At 38.2% G+C, this 22,203-nt stretch overlaps 1 protein-coding gene across 1 annotated transcript in view; it reads right to left on the bottom strand.

Annotated features, from left to right (window-relative positions):
- The window catches only part of LOC107664939 (membrane-associated phosphatidylinositol transfer protein 3-like), an 89,329-nt gene that overhangs the window by 20,146 nt on the left and 46,980 nt on the right, over positions 1 to 22,203 (bottom strand). Inside the window, exons 6-12 of the mRNA XM_016455638.1 lie at positions 18,916 to 19,105; positions 17,745 to 17,852; positions 12,934 to 13,106; positions 10,291 to 10,448; positions 9,988 to 10,158; positions 2,253 to 2,453; positions 1,472 to 1,620 (exon numbers count right to left, since the gene is read on the bottom strand). Coding sequence (XP_016311124.1) covers positions 1,472 to 1,620; positions 2,253 to 2,453; positions 9,988 to 10,158; positions 10,291 to 10,448; positions 12,934 to 13,106; positions 17,745 to 17,852; positions 18,916 to 19,105 — 1,150 coding nt within the window. The remainder of the gene's footprint in view (positions 1 to 1,471; positions 1,621 to 2,252; positions 2,454 to 9,987; positions 10,159 to 10,290; positions 10,449 to 12,933; positions 13,107 to 17,744; positions 17,853 to 18,915; positions 19,106 to 22,203) is intronic.

The following is a 22,203-nucleotide window of genomic DNA, read 5'->3' as shown; positions in this document are numbered from 1 at the left end:
GTGCTCGCCATGGTTCTGGCATGCACTCCCCTCGGCATGGTGGCGTGGGTATACCGTTCCCCATAGCGACCCCTAGAGGACGCAGTTCGAAGTTCCCATGAAAGGGAACGTCTCAGGTTACTTATGTAACCATGGTTCCCTGAGTAGGGAATGAGAAACTGTGTCCTCTAGGTTTCTTGCCATGCTGCGGACGCAAGCTTCAGACGAAGAAGTGAATGATGTATGCTCCCGGCGCCTATTTATACTATAGTCGCACCGGTAGTGACGTCATGGCTGTCGCCGGCCAACGAGTTGGTGTTTTTTCAATGTATGCTTCAGACACGGGTCACGACGAGGCGTTCCCCCATAGCGACCCCTAGAGGACGCAGTGTCTCGTTCCCTACTCAGGGAACCATGGTTACATAAGTAACCTGAGACGTTTTTTCATACTGAACAACCCATATTTATATCTCTGAATGATTGTACACGCTTTGGAAAGACTCCACCTTTTCATGTGACATTTTGAAATGTGTAAGTGGTATGTAATGACTTGATCATGTCATAATGGCATCTGTAATGACAGCTTTCCATTTAGCAGGGCCTGAGGAATGCACAATAAACTAAGGAGAACACAAACATATTAGACCAAATACATAAAACATGAAACCAAAAGCACAAAATTTGCACATAGATAACACTATCTGGCGTGTGACACCTAAATCAAACACTGCAGCTGGAACTCTTGTCAGCTCTATTTCTCTCCTTCACGCAGGCAAAGACAATTATGAAGGAACTGCATTTAGAAAAATAGATTGGTCTATGATTTGCCTAAATTGACTACTTCCTTCCCACCTGTGCCGAGGCCGCTTCTTAAGAATGAATTTAATAAGAGGTGCCATTTGCATTTGACACTCTAAAGTGAAGCCCGTGTACATCTGCATTGAGAACTACATCGGTGATTTGATCTTCAAAAGTCTCTGAAAGTGAAGGATGTGCCACATTTATTTGTCTCTCAGCCAGAGGTACAGCTGATATGAATAAAAAAGGCATATTAGAATAAAGTACATTCCTTTGGCTGAATCGAAATTTCCAGTACAAAAGATAGAGAGGAAGGAAGGGGACGAATTAGGAACAGCGGGCAGAGAGAAAGGGACTCTTTTGATAGAGGACAGATAGAGGTTGTGAGAACAGGGTATCTAAAATATTTCTGTGGTAAAAGGCAAGTCTTGCAGTCTTGTCACGTAGTACTAATTTGATTTCTCTGGCATGAGTAGAGCATAGTCAGGGAGTCTGAAAGTTATTACGTTTTTTGACCTGAAAGATGCGCAATAAAACAAAAACAAAAAATGAACAATGGCTATAGCAAACTCCTATGAAGTTCAGGATGGTCCTCCACACAGCTCGGGAAGATCTGAGGTTTCACTGTCTTACAGCAAAATGGAAAACGATTTTGAGCTTTGTTCCAGTGTTTAATAAATGGCTCTAAATGTACCTGTCGCAGAAGGAAGGCCACCACATCGGTGGATTCCCAGTACGAAGCGTGGAACAGATGAGGCAGAGCCACTGTAGGGAATGCTGTCAGGACGTCCGGACAGTACAGAGCGTAATCCAACCGCTTAGACCCCCACCAGTTGCTGGAAACTATCACATACACAAAAACAAACTATTGGTATATGGTTTATATAAACTATACACTATTGTTCACAATTGTTTGAAATCAGTAAGATTTCTTTAAATGTTAAAGAATCACAGTAGTGAAAAAACAGATACCTGCCAACCACATAAGTTTCAGTTATAATTGAGAGGACACGGTCACCTAATGAACATTCATAAACAAGGATTTATAATGTGTTTCCCCACTTTTAAGACCGTTTTTATGTCCTTGTATAAAAGAGAAAAAAATATAATAGAGAATAAAGCTAAACATTACGGCACACTTGCCTCTACTGTACCATTATATATATCTTGTTAGAGACAGACAGATCTTGTAAGAATAAAGCAGTGCCAATAAAACCGCCATGTTTTGGACTAATAACTGCCATTATGTCCTTTCTCTGCAGCTGAGATATGATCTACTTTAAATACACTGCAGCAGGCCTTTTGGCAGCACAGAGAGCAGCTAACACTGCATTGTTTGGCTTGAGAGCAAAAAGCATCTCTAATTATGAGGTTTGCGCAGTACTGAGTCTGACAAAAGATCAAAGAGCTTTAGATAAAGTTAGTAAGAGAATTTAATATTGTGCCCGGAACTCGCCCACCCGCTGCCCACTCACTGTTGGTGACGGTGCTGCTCAGCCTGCTCTCCCAGCAGCCTGATAACTGGCTGTCCATGCTGGTCAAACTGCACCTGCGGACCTCGCCGCCCACCCGCCCATCTGCGCTGTGCTCCGTCTGGGGAGAGGAGGAGTGCGGAGCGCCCACCGGAACCGTGCTACCGGGCAGGAACACGTCAGGGTAGCTGTGGATCTCATCGACTGCAGAAAAAAAACATGTCATGGTGGTGAAAGTTGGATATGTAGATTAGGGTTGGATCAATATCAGAATTTTGGCTTTGGTACAATATCTGCCTCTGGTACCGATAAAAATCAATACCTTAGATAGACAAATGAAATTATTAAATGAAACTAGAGTTGTCAATAGAATCAGTCGTTTAATGCCAATATTTCTTGACCTATTTTTGTGGTTAACATCCCTATAGAAAGAAAACAATTATGTTCAAGTATTGGGTTCAGTAATTAAATTGGAAAGCATCTGGGAAATGCAATAATACAACAATTCTCTACATTAAATGTTTAATTTCTCAAAAACTTAAATTATAATTAAATTTGACCAGCTCTGTTAAACATCTAAAAAATTAATTAGATAAATTGTAAAAATTTAAGGGGGTCTGAATACTTTCCGTACCCACTGTATATAAAAACAGTCATAAATAACTGATATGTGATAATCTGCCTCATTTTATGGATTTTCTTTGATTTCATGAAAAGCTTGTGAATATAAATGAATATGCAATACATGTTTGTGTGTGAGAAAGACAGAAAGAAAGAGAACTGGCACGATTCTAGACAACACCACACCATGACCCCAGAGGAGCCTGTTTAAATTGAATTTATAAAACCCTCAGCCACTGCACAACCAAAACAACAAAAGCCTCCCTTTCACTCTCAATATAACTCACCACAACGTCAAACTATGTTTGTGCAATGGCCCTAAATGCTTCCTGACAGGGATCAAGACATGCAGGCAGAAATTCTTTAAGTGTCCACCCTGGCTAATCTGTCCCTTTATATGCCTACTGCCTCGTGCACACATGGCCTGTTATTTCCGAAAGGGGTCAATTGAATCTATTTTCATTAGCCCAGCAGCCTGTGCAGAAAACATCCCATTAGGCTGGCCCACATTATGGGCGCAACCACATGCATGTGTAAGCCGGAATATATGTGTGTGTCACATTGGCAGCTGTGTGCCACTGACCACTACAGGTGGTAAAGATCACCTCTCCTCTGTCATTCCAGCAACTGGCTTCTCTCATTTGCCACTGCCATGGGCTCGCAAATGGCCAGGGTTTCAAATATGATGACAGTCACTGAAATGTGGGGGATGGGGATGGTTGGATGTCTGTAACAGACAAGAGCGCAGGAACAATCCGAAAAGTGAGGTGAGGACAGATTTTAAATCATATCAGCATCTTTTCACAAGTATGACATGGTTTAAATGCCTAGTTGCCACAGATACACTTGTATCCAACTTATTTTTCAAAGCTGAAGTAAGCCATTTTCTATGATTGTGCAAGACTTCTGGTTCATTAGCCACAGTAGGGGAATAACGAGAAGAACAACAACTTTGCACTTGCAGTAAACTGTAAACTGTTTTCACTACAAACCAGTTTGTTCATAATTAAGATAATACATTAAAATAATATGGTAAGATACACCAGTTTGCAATATCATTTTTCCCTTCATGACAACTGTGAGAGGGGTGAATTTTTTTTATAACTCATCCGTTTAAATTATATTAAGCCTTAAAGTACTGCATAATTAAGGGCATGGCCACTTGAGTGACAGGTGGTTTGCTGCTGTTGTCACTTTGGTCACTACTAGCTCCACCCACATCCCGCCTCTTTGCCCATTTTTGTTTATCTGCGAGTGATGCGCGGTGACGCACTGCCAAGATGACAACGACTGGCTCCGCCCACTTTGGGCTTCAAAAATGCTCTTCAGACCCCTTCGGGTGACGTCATGGACACTACCTCGGTCGCTGTGAATTTGCCAAGTAAGACATGTTCCTGGATCAACATCTTTTGTTGATTCTGGATCAACATTACTGTCCAAAAATATAGACTAAACCCAATCCCTACCCCTAAACCTAACCCTACCGATAATGTATTCCTAAAATCAGTGGGAAATGATAGCTGATTAACAACGGTGTAGAAGCACCTAATCCCGATTGTAAGCCTAAAACTGACATTTCCTGAAAAGTTATCTCTCAATTCTGATTGGTTGATTGGAATGATGTTCCAGGATCAACAAGGATGTTGATCCAGGAACATGTTGTACTTGGTCAAATCACACTCACCACACTACCTCCATGTTTTATACAGTCTATGAGCCAGACCCATAAAATGTACAAATGGCCATGCTCACTCTTAAAAATAAGGTGAATAGAACGTTTTAAAACTAAACTATTTTTGCAACAATTTCCTTCCTAAAACACTGTAGCGACAATTTATAAAGAAAGATGTAAAAAATAAAATAAAATAAATAAAATACAACAAATAAAAATCTAAATAAAGCAAAAGTAATATTTATTATGTTATGTGATGATCAACTTAACATATATGCTGAAATGTGGAAAAAATTTATAATATATCATTTTAAATGTGTGTTTGTGTTCCGTATAACTAAACACAGCAGCATAAACATGACAAATCAAAACATTAGCGTGAATGTGTGTGGAAACACCTGAATGTATGTAAATGTCTGTGCCTGTGCGTAAATACAATGTGCGATCACTGCGTCGAATATGACAGAGCTCGTGTTTTAAAGCGAAACACACTGGAATGAATAATTCACGTAAAACGCAACGCGAGTTTCTGTTCTCTCTGAAATCTCTGATGTAATCAGCCTGGTTTCCTTGTTATTAGCGCTGTTTCGGACGGATTGTTTGAATGCATTCGGTTACTGGATCAGTGGACTGAAAACTTTCCCGGAGTTTAGCAGCTTAAAATGAAAATTAATCGCATGCGTTAACGATGACAGCCCTAATATATATATATATATATATATATATATACACACATATACATGATAGACAGACAGACAGACACAGACTGACTGACTGACGGACGGACGGATTGATGGATGGATGGATGAAATAGTAATAAAAAATAAATAAAATATCAAATAGAACTGAACATATAAATTAATATATAAAGTTCATGTCAATTAAAGAATTCATATTCAGAATATTTGAATATGTGAAACAATTCTCAATCATAATTATAATTATGCCCATTTTGTCATTCATGAACTGACACATTTTCCCACCCTCCCAAACAGGGGATGAGATGAGTTATAATGATTGGTATGACCCTGGTAATAGGGGTCTGGAAAAGGGGAAATGGAGGGCTTGGAGATGAGCCGGGTGGAGGGCTGGTAGACAGAGCACCATACTGAGGCTAGGTGTGAATTCTAAGCAAGGGCAGCCCTATCAGTGCTGGTCATCAGAACGAGCCTCTGCGATTTTATTGCTTTCCAGTCATACTGACATCTTTGAGAGCTTGGCTAAGGCGTGTTCAGAATCTGCTTATGCCCGCTCCAACTGTAGCCACAAACTGCAAAACGCTCCAGAGAGCCAAACTCTCCTATCTGGGTACAGTTTTGCAGAGTTAACCCCCACAGTCTCTCACCTTGACCTTTTCCAAGGAGTTTTTGCCAGGCGCAGGATGCTGCTTAATTTCTCATGTCACCAAAGGCCCTGGAGCCAGCTGCAGAATACAAATTCACAGGAGCTCTCTCTTCAGAAAGCGTGGACTGGAATCAGACAGCACCATTACGCTAAACCCAGATGAACACCGGAAACACGACTGCTCTTTATACAGACATGAGGAACAGGCAGGGAGACTGATCACACTTCCGATACAGAGTTCATTAGTGTTACCAAAGCCATCTATTTACATGAGTGATGGGCTTTTTACAACAATCCCACTCATTCTTACCAAGACGAAGCATGCATATAAATGGTAGCAAACATATTCTGGTGTGATCACGACACTGACGAAAGCATTTGCGTGAGAGATTAGTTTGACAAATGAACAAACACTTGACTTGTATACAGCTAGAAAGCACAGATGCAATGATAATACATCAAGGAAGATAACTGAAAACATACAATTAAATAGCCACTTCCTAAGTTCATGAGTCATCCATTCAATTATACTTGAGAAGTGATACATGAGCAACAGAGAGAAAGTGATAGCGATAAGAGATACAGTAAATGAAAACAGGGAAACTGGGGCAGGAAGGAGAAATTGGAGCACAGTGCTCCAGAATAGTGTTGTCACGGTACCAAAATTTCAGTATTCGGTACCAATACCAGTGAAAATCCACGGTTCTCGGTACCAATTTCGGTACCAAAGCAAAACACAAAAACATGCTAATTGAACAACATTTTTATTAATAACGTTAAACAAAAATTTAATGTACAAAACCAATGCCATTCTTTATACTTATTTAAAATTGTTTCATGGTACCGTAACGTTTTCATTTTTTTAGTACCGACTTGGTACCGAAATACCGGGTCTTTTGACAACACTACTCCAGAATGTGACCATTATGCAACAAATTAAAAGTTATTCAAAATTATAGATACAATTTATTACCATCAATGTAGTGTGGTCAGATCTTTAGAGTGCATGTGTGCCTTCATTTTTGGGGTCAGTAAGAATTTTGAGAAAAAAAGTTAATATTTTTGTTTAGCAAGGATGCATTAAATGAATGAAGTTACAGTAAAGACTTTTACACTGTTACAAAAAAATGCTGCTTTTTAGAAAATTCCATCCATCCAAGAATCTTGAAATAAAAAAAAAAAAGTATTAAAAATGCATCAGAGTTTCAACAAAAACATTAAGCAGTACAACTGTTTTTGTTTTTTTTTAATTGATAATAATAATAATAATAATAATAAATGTTTTTTGAACATCGGCATATTATAATGATTTTTGAAGAATCATATGACACTGAAGACTGGAGCAATGGCTGCTGAAAATGTAGCTTTGCCATCACAGAAAAAATTTACACTTTAAAATACATTAAATTAGAAAACAGTTACTTTGAGATGTAATTATTTTTTATTTAATAAATGCAGCCTTGAGCTTAAGAGATTTTATAAAAAAATAAATAATAATAATAAACCACAAACTTCTTAACAGTAGTGTAACTGCTTTCTGTTGCATATGACTTAAATCGACAAACACAGTGGGACCCGAGAAGTCTAAATAGCAAAAAAGTTCCAGTTCCAGTTCCAGATACAGATGACTCATTACAGAACTGTAGTTTCCAGTCAAGTTTGTTTACATGTCCTTAAATCTGTCATATTAAGATGCACAATTGTATTCTTTTATTGTTTTATTTTATTATATAATTCTAAAATAAAAAAAATATATTATAATGTATACTTGTTTTGTTTGTTGTGGTTATTTTGTGAATTAATGTGTACTTTTATTTTGAGCCAGTTCCCACCTCCTTGTTCCCAGGTTTCGACTCCAATGTAACAAAGCTCATTAATATCGGAAGGAGGCGGCGGGAACTGGCTCAAAATCAAGGTACACTTAAAATGTTTTATTAATTTTTTAATACTTTATTTTAAATGGTACGTAGACATGCTTTTACATCTTTTTTACATCTTTTTTTTAATCACAAAAGATGTTAGTGATTGCGGATTAATCAGTGGCAAACTAAGTAGCTATACACTTAATGAACTAAAGAGCATATTCAATTCCCATGTGCTGTACACAGAACAGTCAGAGCAAGACAGTGCTTTCAATCAACCTTACATATTGAGTTCATGTGCAATATTTGAAACACTTTAGGAGCAAGTTATAGTCTGGAGCCATGACTAGAGGTAAGGGACGTAGCGGCAAGGCGCGGCATTCAACTTTTAGGACAAAAAAAAAAAAAGTTAACCGCACAAAACCACAAAAAGCAAGATCAATTGAGCAAAAGGTCTTGCTCAAAATACTGGCTTAGCATGACTTATAAAACGACCGGGCAACTCTGAGAAGATTGAAGACTAAGGCACAGCATTTACTACTACTCTGTAGAATAACACGAGGGACCTTTGAGATGAGGGCGAGGTGGTATATGAGCTCTGGGCATGAGGGGCTGAAGGCAATGAGGAGATGAGAGGAATACAGAGTTCAGTGGAAAGAATCAGGCTGTTCTTCAGCGTAATGAGAAAAGGAACTCCATGATGTCGCTTCACATATGGCTTTGGGATCGCGGTCCCCAGTTTCCAGCTACTTGAAATGAATGGCTCCGGATTTTCAATCAGCTGCCAAATGAAATGAATCAATCCAAATGCACAGGAACAGCATAAACACGAAAACAGATGGATATCAGATACATTTCTCACATTAAAGGCCCGCTGAGTAAATCTGTAATGATTCATAAAGAAAGAACCCTACACATGGGAGGCTGCTCCAGAGATACTCCATTAGGATGGCAATTATTAAGTACTGCATTAAAACAGAGCATGTGTGTGCGGTGTGTGTGTGTGCGCATGCATTAAATTAGACACATCCACGCCTCGGTATCTAACAAATATTGTGACATTTTTCGCCTATGATCAACAGAGTGAGACTTGATATAATTAAAAGTCAGTGTCACATTTCCTGTGAGACACAGACTGTTTCCTCTCAATGGCTGATGCCTGTCTCTGTTGCATTGTGTTGATGAGGGTTGTAATCCCTTCCTTTTTCAGGAAGGTTTCACAGTTAATACTGTATGCATTTGCTTTCCTGTCAAATGATCTTAAAAACAGCTCATTTACACATCATATTTAGAGTGCTTTATTATCCCTAAGCATTTTCAAATTTGTTTACTATTCGTTTCAGTTTGTTTTTGAATACATTTTCATCTTTCAATCTTCTGAAAAGTCCGTTGAAATGACATTGAAAAATATTTAATATGTGTGTTGTTTATGTGTGTGTGTGTGTGTTAGATGCACACTTGAATACAAGCATTGACTGAAATAGCTTTAAAATACTAAAATTACTCAAATTAAAACTGAAAAATCAATTTAAGCATCTAGAAAGATAAACAAATCTAATAAAAATGACAATCACATCAAATGACTAAATCTTAAACTAGAACTAAAATGAATATCTAAAATTAAAAGCTAATTCAAAATATTAATAAATACTATAATATTATATTAAAAATTCTAAAACACTAGTTTAGCCAGATTCGTTATTTCTGTCATTGAAATGTTTCTAAAGGATACATCATTAGCTCAATAATATTTGTCCTAGTTCTAAGCCTAGCCTAGAATATAGAACAAGCCTAAAATGGATGACATGTAAGTTAAATATGTCTGCAAAGCAGGATAAAATATGCTCTAAATAAATCAAGACCTCATTACAGAGCGAGACACCAGCCTGCAGAACTTGGTAAAACTCCAGGGAATCTGACACCGAGTAAAAGAATGTAAGGGGGACGAGAGGGGGCACAGTATTGCTCAGGTTAGCAGTTGTCCGTTTGGGAAAGGAGGAAGTCATAGAAAAAGCCATTGTAGTTTCTTCCCCAGAAAACTTTGTTAACAGCCAAACCAGAATAATTCCTTCGAAATAGCACACAGAGACCATTTGGCAACCCAAGATAAGCGTATTACTGTGACAAAGCAATTATGAAACATAATAAAAGGAACAAATGAGTGAATATTGCACTGTATTTGTGCATGTGGTTTAGCAGAGTACAGTATAATTGATTCTCGACGGGATATCTCACTCACCGATAAGGTTGGAACGACCGTCTCCCAGAGGATAACGCTGGTAGCGGGGCACAGGGAACGGAGGCAGTTTGTGGAATTGGGAGTGCAGCAACGGCTCGAGTCTAGAGGCCGACGGGTCAGAGGGGTAAAACAGGTTGAAGATCTGTGAACATGCAGGCCGGAGCTGAGACACTGCAAGATAAATAGAAAAGAAAACGATGACCAAATTATTTGTAAATATGATTGAGGAGGAAGAAATCATAACAGGAATGTATTCAAAGGACAATGTGTCCTGAACATTAATTGGAGAATTTCCACACCAACCCTGGACAGCTGGAAGCACAGTGCGTCTCATTGCAAGCACCAATCCAAGAGGACAACCCAGCAGAAAACAATCCGACACCTCAAAGTCAAAGCGACCTGGATTCAACACTAAACTGGTGCTGCTGCTCGGTCTCAGGTCTGTTCCATCCTGTATCAGACTGAATACACACACACAAAAGATGACATTTACTTATAAAGTTACAGTATGCCACGTAGTTGTTGCCTTTGGCATTTTGGGAGTTATTTAAAGCAACAGTCCACACAAATATTTTCTGTAAATTTCCATCTGGCCATTCAAGACGTAGATGACGTTTCTTAATCAGAATAATTTGGAGAAATTAGCATTACATCATTTGCTCACCAATGGATCCTCTGCAGTGAATGGGTGCCGTCAGAATGAGAGTCCAAACAGCTGATAAAAACATCACAGATCCACAAATAATCCACACAAATACAGTTCATCAATTTCTGTCTTCTGTCAATGTTTGTAAGAAACAAATCCATCAAGATGTGCATTTTTTACATTTAAACTGTTGCTTCCGGATAAAATACAAGTCCTCTATTCATAATATTGCTTTCTACAGAAACTCATCCTGGATGGCCTGAGGGTGAGTACATTTTCAGCAAATTTTCATTTTTGGTGAGCTATTCCTTCCAGAATACCCAGACAGTTGTCCTCACGGATATCAAAAAATGTGCATACCCTGATATAAAATCATATTCAACCCCAACGGATTACAGCAAGAATCTTTCTGTTGGACTGTCAACAACTCTTCTTCACTGCGTTTCAAATCTCCACCCTGTTATCGCAAATTGTTTGTCTTTATTACCATCATGCTAGGAGCGATGACAGAAAAGCTCTTAAAGACTGGCTATCTCACCTCAGACTGAGTGTGAAAAGGATGGGGTGTACAGGACCCCGGGGACAGATGATTGGGAGTGAAATGTAGTAGAGCTGAGGGGTATGGATGAACTAAGTGATAAGTCTCCCTTAGGTCCAGCGCTATCAGTCCTGGGTGAGAAAAAGTGCTTTTGTCCAGTACTCCTCTCAGTGGCCCTTTAGAGACTGTACATAGGTGCAAGATATAAAAACCTATGACAAGATAACTTGCATTGTAAGGGCTGGTAATGAAAAGGTTGCTAGATCAATCATCAATAGGAAACCAGCATCATGGTGCCCTTAAGCCAGCATTTTTATAGAAAAAACCCTACTGTATGCAAAAAAAAAACATTTATTTTAATTTTTTACATTTTGCATATGAATATGTATTTTCTATATTGCAAATAAAATAAGTTTTATGTAACAGCAAATTTATTTACACACATTTAAACATACAAAAAGAGGGGCTTGTTGATGCTTGTTGATGAATTACCAATATATAAAACATGCATTTTGACAAAATATTAGGCTGAATTACTAAATGAAGCATTTTTGTGATAGCACACATTGTACCTAGGAAATACTAAGTAAAAATAAACGCTGAAAATGTTACTACACTAAAAGGAATATTACAGTATACCATGTTACAGTATATAACACTAAACATTACAGTATAATATTATATATTAAATTAAATATTTTAAAATATTAAAATATAATAGTACAAATTAACATGTAAATATTGTTTCACTCAATACATTTATATTCAAAATGATAAATAAATAAAATTAAGCATGTAAATAAAGATTTTCCAAGCATGCTTCAGTACTTTCAAATATTCAGATTATAATATTAGATTTTCCTGACTGGCTTATGGGATTCAAGACTTTGGAACATGTTAAAGTGCATTTATTTATTCTCATTTGTGCTCACATTTTATTTAAAACAGTTTATGTATTCCCCAGTGACTCAATTACCCCTTGACATGACAAAGCTTAGCCCTAATCCGAAGCTGCATAAGAATACTACTTTATTTGACATATAATTTTATGCACAATGACATAAATTGTTAGCTGTAACTGAGGGTAAACACATGGAATGCTATTGTTGTACACAGCAATATCCAGGAACTCTTTTAATAAAAGAGCTTTGCTGGAGACTTACAACAATAGTGCAGAGAAATCTCTCTTGCCACATCAATACCCTAAATAGGATAATTTAGAAGATAAACAGTCGGATATTTGGTCCTTTGCTGCTGTGGCATTGAGCAACTTCTGCTTCAATCTCTCATACAGTATTCGCACACTGACTGCAGCTGTGACTATTAATAGCCCTGCAGGCAGACGCAACATGCCATGAAGCAGCAAATATTGATAAACAGGATTGAAGAAAAAATGTGACACATTTATGAATGGCTTGTCCAGAGGGACACATCTGGGTAATCTTGTTCTGATTTCTTATTACAAAAAAGAAGCATATTAAATAGAAGCATAGATAATCCTAAAAATCACTAAGAATGCTTATTTGCACCAAAAACAATTAAAATATGCCAATTTACTAAAACTAATTACGAAACTAATGCAAATACTCCCTGCCATTGTTAAAAAAAAATGAACACACCAATGATATGTCAGTCTACTCAAAAAACAAGAGCAATGTTGACACTCTTCAGAGATTGTTTCTGCATGGAGAAAATATTGTAATAGAAACACTTCTAGAAGCAGGTTAAAATTCTGGTGTGTGTTCTTTCAAGCATACAGTACCTGCTGAGGAACAGGTGGTGCTGGCTGCCAGAGGACTCTCCATCATACGAGTCGCTCTGTTTGCGGCTGAGTGGAGTTTTCCTGTTGCGGGTCTCACTGGGGGCAGATAAGTCAGTGTTGCTCCTGCTAAGACGTTTGCTGGAGCTCAGACTCGGACTGACCTCAGGGTTATCCTGAGTGTGTGGAAAATGTGAGACAGCCAGTTGAACAGAGTCATCATTTATATAAATGTGCAAATAATATAAATGAGCACTAAAGTACAGTGTCTGGATGGTGTGACTGATGTGACAGCTGTTCTGTGCTCCCTGAAGATCACAGTAGTGTGATAGGAAAACCCACAGGAATTTGCCCAGAAGTTGCTCTTTGATAACTCAGAAGACTAAAATGAGCTCTCAGTGATGTTTCTTTATCAACTTTGTCTCAGAGGGTTCAAAAGATAAAAATAAACTCAATTGAGACAATTATCGACATTCAGAGTTATACTACAGAGCTATGAAATTAATGTGGATAGAATAACTCGGACTTTTTCCACCATGAATTTTGATGAGACATTTTTATATTGAGATATTAAATATTCAGACTTTGATATCTTGGCATATCTGAGCAGAGTTTGTGACATTCTTGAGATTTCATCTACAACTTTAAAGATGTGAAACTACTAGAAGAAAAATCAGACAAGCAAAAAGTTTTCCAATTAAATCTCATTGCAGTCTAGATGAATAAAGTGAGATATTAAAGACATATCATTTACAGGGATGCAAAATATGTCAAGTACCCTATCTGTTATTAGCCAAGATTACAGATGTTTTAATTTATCAGTGTAAGTCAGTATTGGGCATTTCATTGTGCATGCACTATATATTCACTTTTTAACATTTCTTTATTTTGATAACACTCAGTGTTGGGGAAGCTACTCTGAAACTGTAGCTTGACCAGCTACAAGCTACTCGTAAATTAAAGTAGTTAAGCTACATTCAAGCTACCCTTCTGAAAAAGTAGCTACACTACAAGTTCCTATCAAAAAGTATCTCTACATTGAAACTACTTTCAGTTATTATTATTATTTTATTTTTACATTTAACATTACAAATAACTCAATAATTGTTAATGAAGAATTCTAATAAAGTTATAAGTAAAATATAATGAAGTTATAAGTAAGATATTTGGGGTTTAAAACAACATATTGTAATGCAGTCATGATTTCAAAGAGTAGGGTGAGTTCTGGTTGATTGGGACACTTTTTCCAAGTCATTTCAATTACAAAAAGTGTTACAATCATTTGATTTTGAAAACTATCCGATACACACAATAATAAAATATAGTTATATAGTAGTTAGCCTACATTATCTCAAACTTACTGTCAAAGTGCAAAAATGCTACAAATGTAACATCAATGCAAGAACAAAATGAATGCAACTTAAACTAGATGCAGAAGAGTCGTAAAATAAGCAGGTCAAACTCATATTTACTGACTGTGAATGGAGTCGCTCTGAGATGTCAATCATCAGCTGCGCGCGTAAACACTGCACTTTGCGTGGAAACCCGCCGCAACCATCCTTTGCCAAATGATAAGCACACTATATCGCAATTTTATTTTCTGTTGGATTAGTGTTCACTACAAAACTGTGGGGGAACAGACTGTATTATGACGGTTCATCATTGTAAAATAAGCCTTTGACAGAGTGCAATAAAGCAGGAAAATTAATCCGTTTAAAAAGGCTATTATTCACCTCCTGTATATGCTTTAAGTCTTCGACGTAGATCGCATTTTAATCTTTGTTTTGCATAAATTACAGTTGATTAATGTGAATATCCACTTCTGTACATCCTTTGCAAAATCATCAGACGATCTGTTGGTGAGTGGACAGACGGTAAAGCCGCGAGATGCGTGGTATCTCAACAGATGGCGGTAATGAACAAATTTGGTTTGTGATCTAGTCAGAAGAAGATGCTGTGCTGCTTCATGGAGTGGTGGAACTATGATGTCACTTTGTAGGCAAAAACCCGGAAGTGAGGTAAAGGCTCCGCTAAAGGCAGCTACCAATCAGTTTCGTACCTGTGTGAACGAACAGACAGTGCAACCTTCTTGGGACAATACATAATTCTGTCTTTTTTACCCCAAATGTAGCGATTATCCCCTGCTAACAGCGGGAGCCACAACGGTACGCACAATAGGTCAATATTCACTATTAACCAAACGCTTTTCACCTGTCTCAGCATCTCTCACTGTTTACACTCACTTACTATTTTAATCCGTAATAGAGAGCGTCACACCTGCCTCAAGACCTTTTACCGTTTGCACTCCACTTGATGCACTTAAACAAACAGACAGTGCAAATCTATACTTATTTTCCACCTTACTTTATATTTTATTCCACAGTTTTAATCCGTTATGGAGTTCGCGTCCCGTACGTGGCACCAAAGCGTTGCGCCTGCCTCAAGATCTCTCACTATTCACAGCCACTGGACACCGCGATTGATGCACGTGATTTTTAATGTTATCTTGCCTTGGCTGTGGCGTGTTCTGTGACAGCTGCACCTAGATCTGACTGGTGAAGTGTCATCTGGGGCAGGCAGAGTAAGAGTAGCAGCATTTTCTGTTTTGTCACATGCATCTATCGGATCGTAAACAGACTGAGAGCTCTTGAGGCAGGTGCACATAGGCTATTAGATAGGAATAAGATAGGCGGCAAATAGGTAAATACGTGTAGACAGGATTTGCAATTGCATTTGGATTATGTCACACTTTATGCGTCCACATATTGAAAACGCAATTGAAAATACCATTTGCTATTCTATTTGAAAATTGTCTGAAATATCGTTCCATACACCAGTTACACCCCTCTCATGATTTTTTAAAACTGTTATGTTTCTTAAAAAAGACAGTCGCTAACAAGTTGCTAAATGGGACTACAGGCGCTGTTGGAGACATTAAACGTCATCACGCTGAACAGTTTATCAATTTACAGTATTTTCCAATTGTATAATTTATAGTACAATTAATTTTAAAATAACCAGTTAACAGTTTACCGCATTTTATATTTCTGCTCGTTTTAACGCTTTCACAGAGAAACTCTGTAAAGAGACTCTGGGTTCGTACCATAAGGTAAACTCATGATTATTCCATGTAAACACCACATTTACCGGCTTAGTCACGGTGAAAGTGAAACTTTAACGATGCATAGTGCTTAATGCTACATTAAAATTAAATGTTTACAGCCACATGAAGCGGTTATAGATTGAGGATTTTCTAGAAGCAAGGATAAAATAACATTTTGTGTACTCACCGTAACAAAACGATAGCTGAAATGTGGTACTTTATTCACTAAAATAAATGTAATCTTACCATATCCAAAAACTCGCTTACTCCGCTGTTATTTAATAGATTAAATGCACTAGAATTTTATTGAATAGTACGTGGAAACACGTTTTTAATTAAAATAGTCATATTAATCAAGGATTTATTGACTTTTAATGCACCTTATTTCGAAATGTACAGAAATACGTGCTTTCATATGTCCTTTAGTTATGATTATTTCATTTATTCACTATACTATTTATTACTAATGTCTCATTTCAGTTTTAGTTTGGCTCTAGTTTTGTATTTATTCCAGTTTATATGATAAGGTTCATGTAGCGTGGATTAAAATTCGTCCACAGAGTAAATCCTTTTCACTGAACGTTAAAAATAAGTTTGAAAAAGTTGAAAAAGCATGGTGGTGGTGACGTTGAAGGCGAGTGACTGTGGTACTGTAGTTCGTTTATAGCCTAAGTTTAGATTTTAAGTTCTGGCGCTTTTATTTAGGCTTCAAAATTCATAAAAGTTAAAAGTGAATAAAGTGAAGATTATCTTGATGGACAAAACGTGTAAGTTTCATGAACTATGATTGAACACAGAGCTTATTTTTTGCAATAATCCAAAAGCCTATGGAAAAATCCTATTGGCTTTTTGTCGAGGGAAACGATGCTAACAGGAGTGCGATGCTAACAGCCGATCAGCCTACAAAGTGACGTCATATTTCCCCCACTCTATTACAGACTCATGACTCGTCAGAACGCAAAACAGAATGTAGCTTTTGGTCGCACTACACCGCTACTTGCTGGAAAAAGTAGTTAGCTACTGGAGAAGCTGCACTGTTTTAAAAGTAGCAGAGCTACCGTCATGCTACTGAAAAATGTAGTTGCGTTAGTAGTGTCGCTACTTGTAGCTAGCTACTCCCCAACACTGGTAACACTTTACAATAAGGTCCTATTATTTAGAGTATTGTTACACTAAACAATACAGTTGGTACAGTATTTATCATTTTTGTCACTGTCAGTTAAAAAAAAAAAAAAAACTGTTCATTGCTGGTTCAGATCCATTAAATAATATTAACAGATACAACATTTAACTTTAATCGTTAATTAGTATATTTATTGCTTTAGAAGTATTTTTTATTGTTAGCTCATGTTAACTAATGTAGTAACTAATGTTAACAAATGGAATCTTATTGTGAAGTGGTACCTATATTTTTTCTTTGCCATCATCATCATTACAAGCATGAAAAATGTAATAACACTGTTAAATGTAATATATTTTTAATATATCAGTATCAGCTGATATTGCGAATTTCATTGTATGCACTTTTTACATCCATTTTCATATTGCACTTTATAAAGTTGTGATGCCTAAATTGACTTGTAGCATTTGAAATTACGGATTCTAGTTTTTATTTTTTTATTTTTTATATATTTTGTGTAATATATGGCATCTGTTTTAATTGTCAACTGTGTATCCCTAATCAGGTGTGTTTCAGTGTTTCTGTACATACCTTTAAGCTCTCTGTGCTGTTATGTCGGCTGCTGTGTCGCGGGCTGTTGCTGAAACAGAGAGCATCGAAACACAGCACACCTCCCACACAGTCACCCAACAAACACACCTGTACAAAACACACACACACACACACACACACACACACACACACAAACAAATTCAGCCAGAATCAGTGCAGCGTTTTTCCATGCAATCAACACCGTCAGGCAAATCTCAGGATTGCATAATGACAGCTCAAGCTACAGGGCAGCCTGACAGTCAATAACACATTTAATTAATCGTACAGAAACAACACAGCTGCAACTCTATGCTTTCCTGTTTGCTGTTGATGAGCACCTCTATGGTGAGCTCAAATAATGTATGGACTTTCCACAAACAAACAAATCCACAGGGCTAATTATCTGTGTCAACAACTGACGAGCCTGTGGCATGCTGTAAATAAACTTCAAGGCTATGCTTTGTCAAAAAGCACCCCAATTTTTTCCCCAAATCAGAAGGCTAATATATTATTTAGGCACTATTTAAATGGTCCGGCTCCCTAGAGAGTCAACACTTGACATGTAGCTCATAAACTGCGGTCACCACTTCAGGAAATCATTGTTCCTTCTAAATTGACAGGAGTGAGTTATTGGATTAATCATGTGAGATTATGGAGTAAGACGAGTGGAAAGACTCCCTCCTTTTCGTCTGTTTTGAATGACTCATCACTGATGAGTCACTTTCCCTGCCAGAGACCCACACACCCTTCCCACTGCTGCTCTGCACAGTTTGCCTTCCTAATACTAATCTGGGACCGCCCTCGTCTGCCTCGTGTGGCCGAATCTCTTTTGTTACGAAAAAACAGCTAAAAATGGTTTCAGAACTCAAACTAAACTCGCGGCCACATTTACCATTGCACTGCAAAATTCTGAAAACAAAGTACTACATATTTTCAATAGAGGGCAACAGTCCTGCCTACTTTTTCCATACCATTGGTATTTTTCCATTCGTCTTTATTTTTAAAAGGTCTTTGGTAAAGCATTATAAGCCATGATCCAAACCAACCATCTATGAGGTGAATCACATTACAAATGTTTATTTGAAGCAAAAAAAGAACTTGAAAATTTGACAAATAAAAAATGTTGCTAATGTGAGCACACCTTAAGATTGTTGGGTGCTCCTGAACTCACCTGTCCCGTGAACCCCTGTCCCTCTGGAGACTGCAGAAAGCTGTGGTACACCTGGTTGGCCCGAGCGATCACGGTCGCGACGGCGTCTTGGTAGTGTGGAGCAGCTATGGCGAGCAGTGGTAAAGCGGCCAGAGGTAGATGGTCTACGCTGCTGGACACACAACTCTCGTCATAGCTATAAGGGTTCAGACTGTGGAAGTGAAGAGCATGTTAGTATCCAAACTGGTGATCCTTTGACAAAGCAAAAGACACAAGACATTTTTGCTTTGCTACCTTCTGAACTTTAAGAGATTAAATGCACCATAAACTATATCAGTAAGTTTTTTAAACACTGGACGTTTGGCAGGTGCCCCAGTACTTAAGATGTTAGCTGTGTTTTGGAACATGGTAGCTGGTTTCTAGATGTAAACTGGCCATTAGCCAATCCAAGCTGGTCATTATCTGGTACTAGTTGGACATTAGCTGGATGACCAGCTACTATGTTCCAAAACCAGCCTAAACACTTTAAGTTAGAACAACCAACCGGTAGCTGGTTAGCTCATATGACTTGCTCAGAACATCTAATGAACTGCTGAAGTGCTGATTACCTATTTTCACTAACTAATGTCCACCTTGAACCAGCTAATGACCATCTTCGGCCAACTAGAATAGCTAGACAAACTCATACCACCTAATGACCAGCTCAGACTAGCAGATGACCAGTTTTGACTGGCTAATAACCAGCTTGAACCAGCTAACAAGCATCTTTGACCAGCTAGAATTGCTGGACAAGCTCATACTACTAACGACCAGGTTGAAGTAGCTAATGACCACCGTACACCAACTAATTACCATTTTAGACCAGCTAGAAACTGATTACCATTTTCTAATTCACAGCAAAAAGGTTTTCAGCAGCGATGATTTAAATGCATGACTCAGGTCAGAGAGATGACGATGATGCAATGTGAGAAGATGAATTGCGGAGAAGCCTGAGGTGCTTTATCATGCTGCATTGCATGAGTCCGCATGAGTCCACAGAATAAAATAAAGCAAAAAGTGAAAGATTGCCCTGCCCCAACATTGTCACCTTGAACAGCTGTGCGAACCTCAGAGCCATCGATCAAGCACAGTGATTAGCGACCCGAAGGCTCTGACAGAGAGACAGCAGTGCTCGGGGTGGGAGTACTGATGATGGAGGGATACAGGCTTTTTACAGCCCAGGCCAGGACTGGGGCAAGAGCTTTACCCATTTGAGGAGAACACACCACCCAGTGGTCTAATTGTGCAAAATTCAAAAAATTTGATAATAGGCTCTCTTTCAATTCATGAGTTGGAATTTGAACTGAAATGGACTCATCCCACCGGAATTTAAACTGAAATGACAGGAAAAATAATTCAAACAGCACAGGTAAGGCATTCTTGGAACTGAAGAGTTTGTCCATCCATCTGTCGATCAATCCATCGATCCATCCATCTATCTGTCGACCCATCCATCCATCTATCTGTCAGTCCATCCATCCATCCATCTGCAAGGCCTATAAACATTCAAACCTCAAGGCTTTAAATATTTTTTCAGAACTCTTAAACAAGGCTTTAGTTAGAATTTCAAACTATTTTAATTCAACTTCTTTACATTCAAATTTGAACTGCGATTCCACATCCCGTTTGCTGCCTCAATACAAAACCGATGTAAATTCAAGTTTTGATTTGAACTTTAACAGGCATTCTCAATTCAAATCTGAATGGCGCCAAACTCTGGCAACAAAATGGCAGTGATGTGCAGAGCTAAGATATGAAACTTCCCAGGAGTGTAGTTGTGATAGGCTGCTGCTTGGCGAAGTGTGGCACAGGCTACTGGTGATAAATGACTGTTGAAGGTGAAGCCTCCAAGTGGAAATGAGCAAGTCCCAAATGGATCTGTCTGCTGGAGACCTGAAAAAGTAGTCAAGCTCCTTTTATCATCCTTTTGACTGGGGGAACTATGTAGCTCTAGGAGGGCTGTGACGGAAGTCACAGAGAAGTCACTTCTCTGATTATAATGACAACCCATAAGCTCATTGTAATCAGTCTTCGGTGACATTGCCTGTGTAACACAAAAGCAGGTCCCATTTACATCTTACTCACGAGAAGTCAAAGCCTGCTTTTTCCCCCTTCTCGTTAATAATCTACTGTGATTTTTCTTCTCTAAAACATGAATGAATTTCTTCCAAACTGCATTCTGGCCGCTGATCTTTACCCTGACTCCTCACAAGGCTAGGCTAATGCGCTATGACCCAGTGTGAACAATAGTTCCTGTTATGTTTACATGAACTCTCCTGGCTGGAGAAGGACATAGTCATTACAGTAACAAGCCTGCAGACCAGGGGCCAGCCCTATTAGACATGCTCCACAGCAGGAGAGGGTTCAAAGAGCACCTCCAAACCTCTCAGTATGGCCCCTCACCGGATTCATTATTTATTTACACAGTCTGTAATTAATGTTTGGCCCATGCTAGCAGCTGGCATTGTTGCTGGGGTGCTGTTTTACCTCACTAATATGAATATGGCAGGCTGGGTAATGAAGTCTAACAACCTGTCTTTTTTTTTTTTTTTTAAGAGTAATGACGGTCTTTTCTGAGACTTTTTAGTTCTCATAGCTCTTAAGCGTAGCCTCGCTGGCTGTTAGAAATGGCTGTCCTTCATGAAATCAAATGGCTATAGTAAGAAAAATAACAATGATAAACTGTAATTATAAATTAAGTTACAAAATGCAATATGTAATGCATAAAACGTTTGCCAGAAAGAAATCATTAGGTCTAGGCAAGGCTAACATCAAAAGCAGTATTTTTTAAATATATTCTGTGTTGGGTGGTTGCTATGCAATTTTCTGATCAGTTTTAGCATGCCAGCATTGTTGCTAGGCTGTTCTAGGTGGATGCTAGCACTGATTTAGTGTTCTGTGTGGTTGCTAGGTGGTTACTTCAGTTAGAAGTGGCCATTAAGTCTAGATAAGTCTGTGCCTTTCTTCGCTAGGTGAAAATTTAAAGTCAGATTGCTTGGAAAAGTAATAGCACACCTCTTCTCAACAAGCAGCATGATTTGAGGTGTTATTCATGTCCGTAGTAGAAACGGCATCTTACGAGCCGTTGTCTGTCAAAAAATGTATTTATCTTTGAACTGCCTACACTCTTTACCTGAGGGGAGTAAAGAAGAAATCTCACCAGAAAAAAAAGCTAGTGAGGAAGCTGCAAGGAAATTCGGAGAGAAGAAGAAAGAGAATGAGCACTGAACCTTCCTGTTTGCCATAAAAATTTGATCAGATGTTCATCTA

The sequence above is a fragment of the Sinocyclocheilus anshuiensis genome, unplaced genomic scaffold (assembly GCF_001515605.1).
Source record: "Sinocyclocheilus anshuiensis isolate Anshui unplaced genomic scaffold, SAMN03320099.WGS_v1.1 scaffold319, whole genome shotgun sequence".
Taxonomy (NCBI): domain Eukaryota; kingdom Metazoa; phylum Chordata; class Actinopteri; order Cypriniformes; family Cyprinidae; genus Sinocyclocheilus; species Sinocyclocheilus anshuiensis.
Note: the sequence above shows the minus strand (reverse complement) of the source record. Positions and strands in the feature narration are given on the sequence as shown.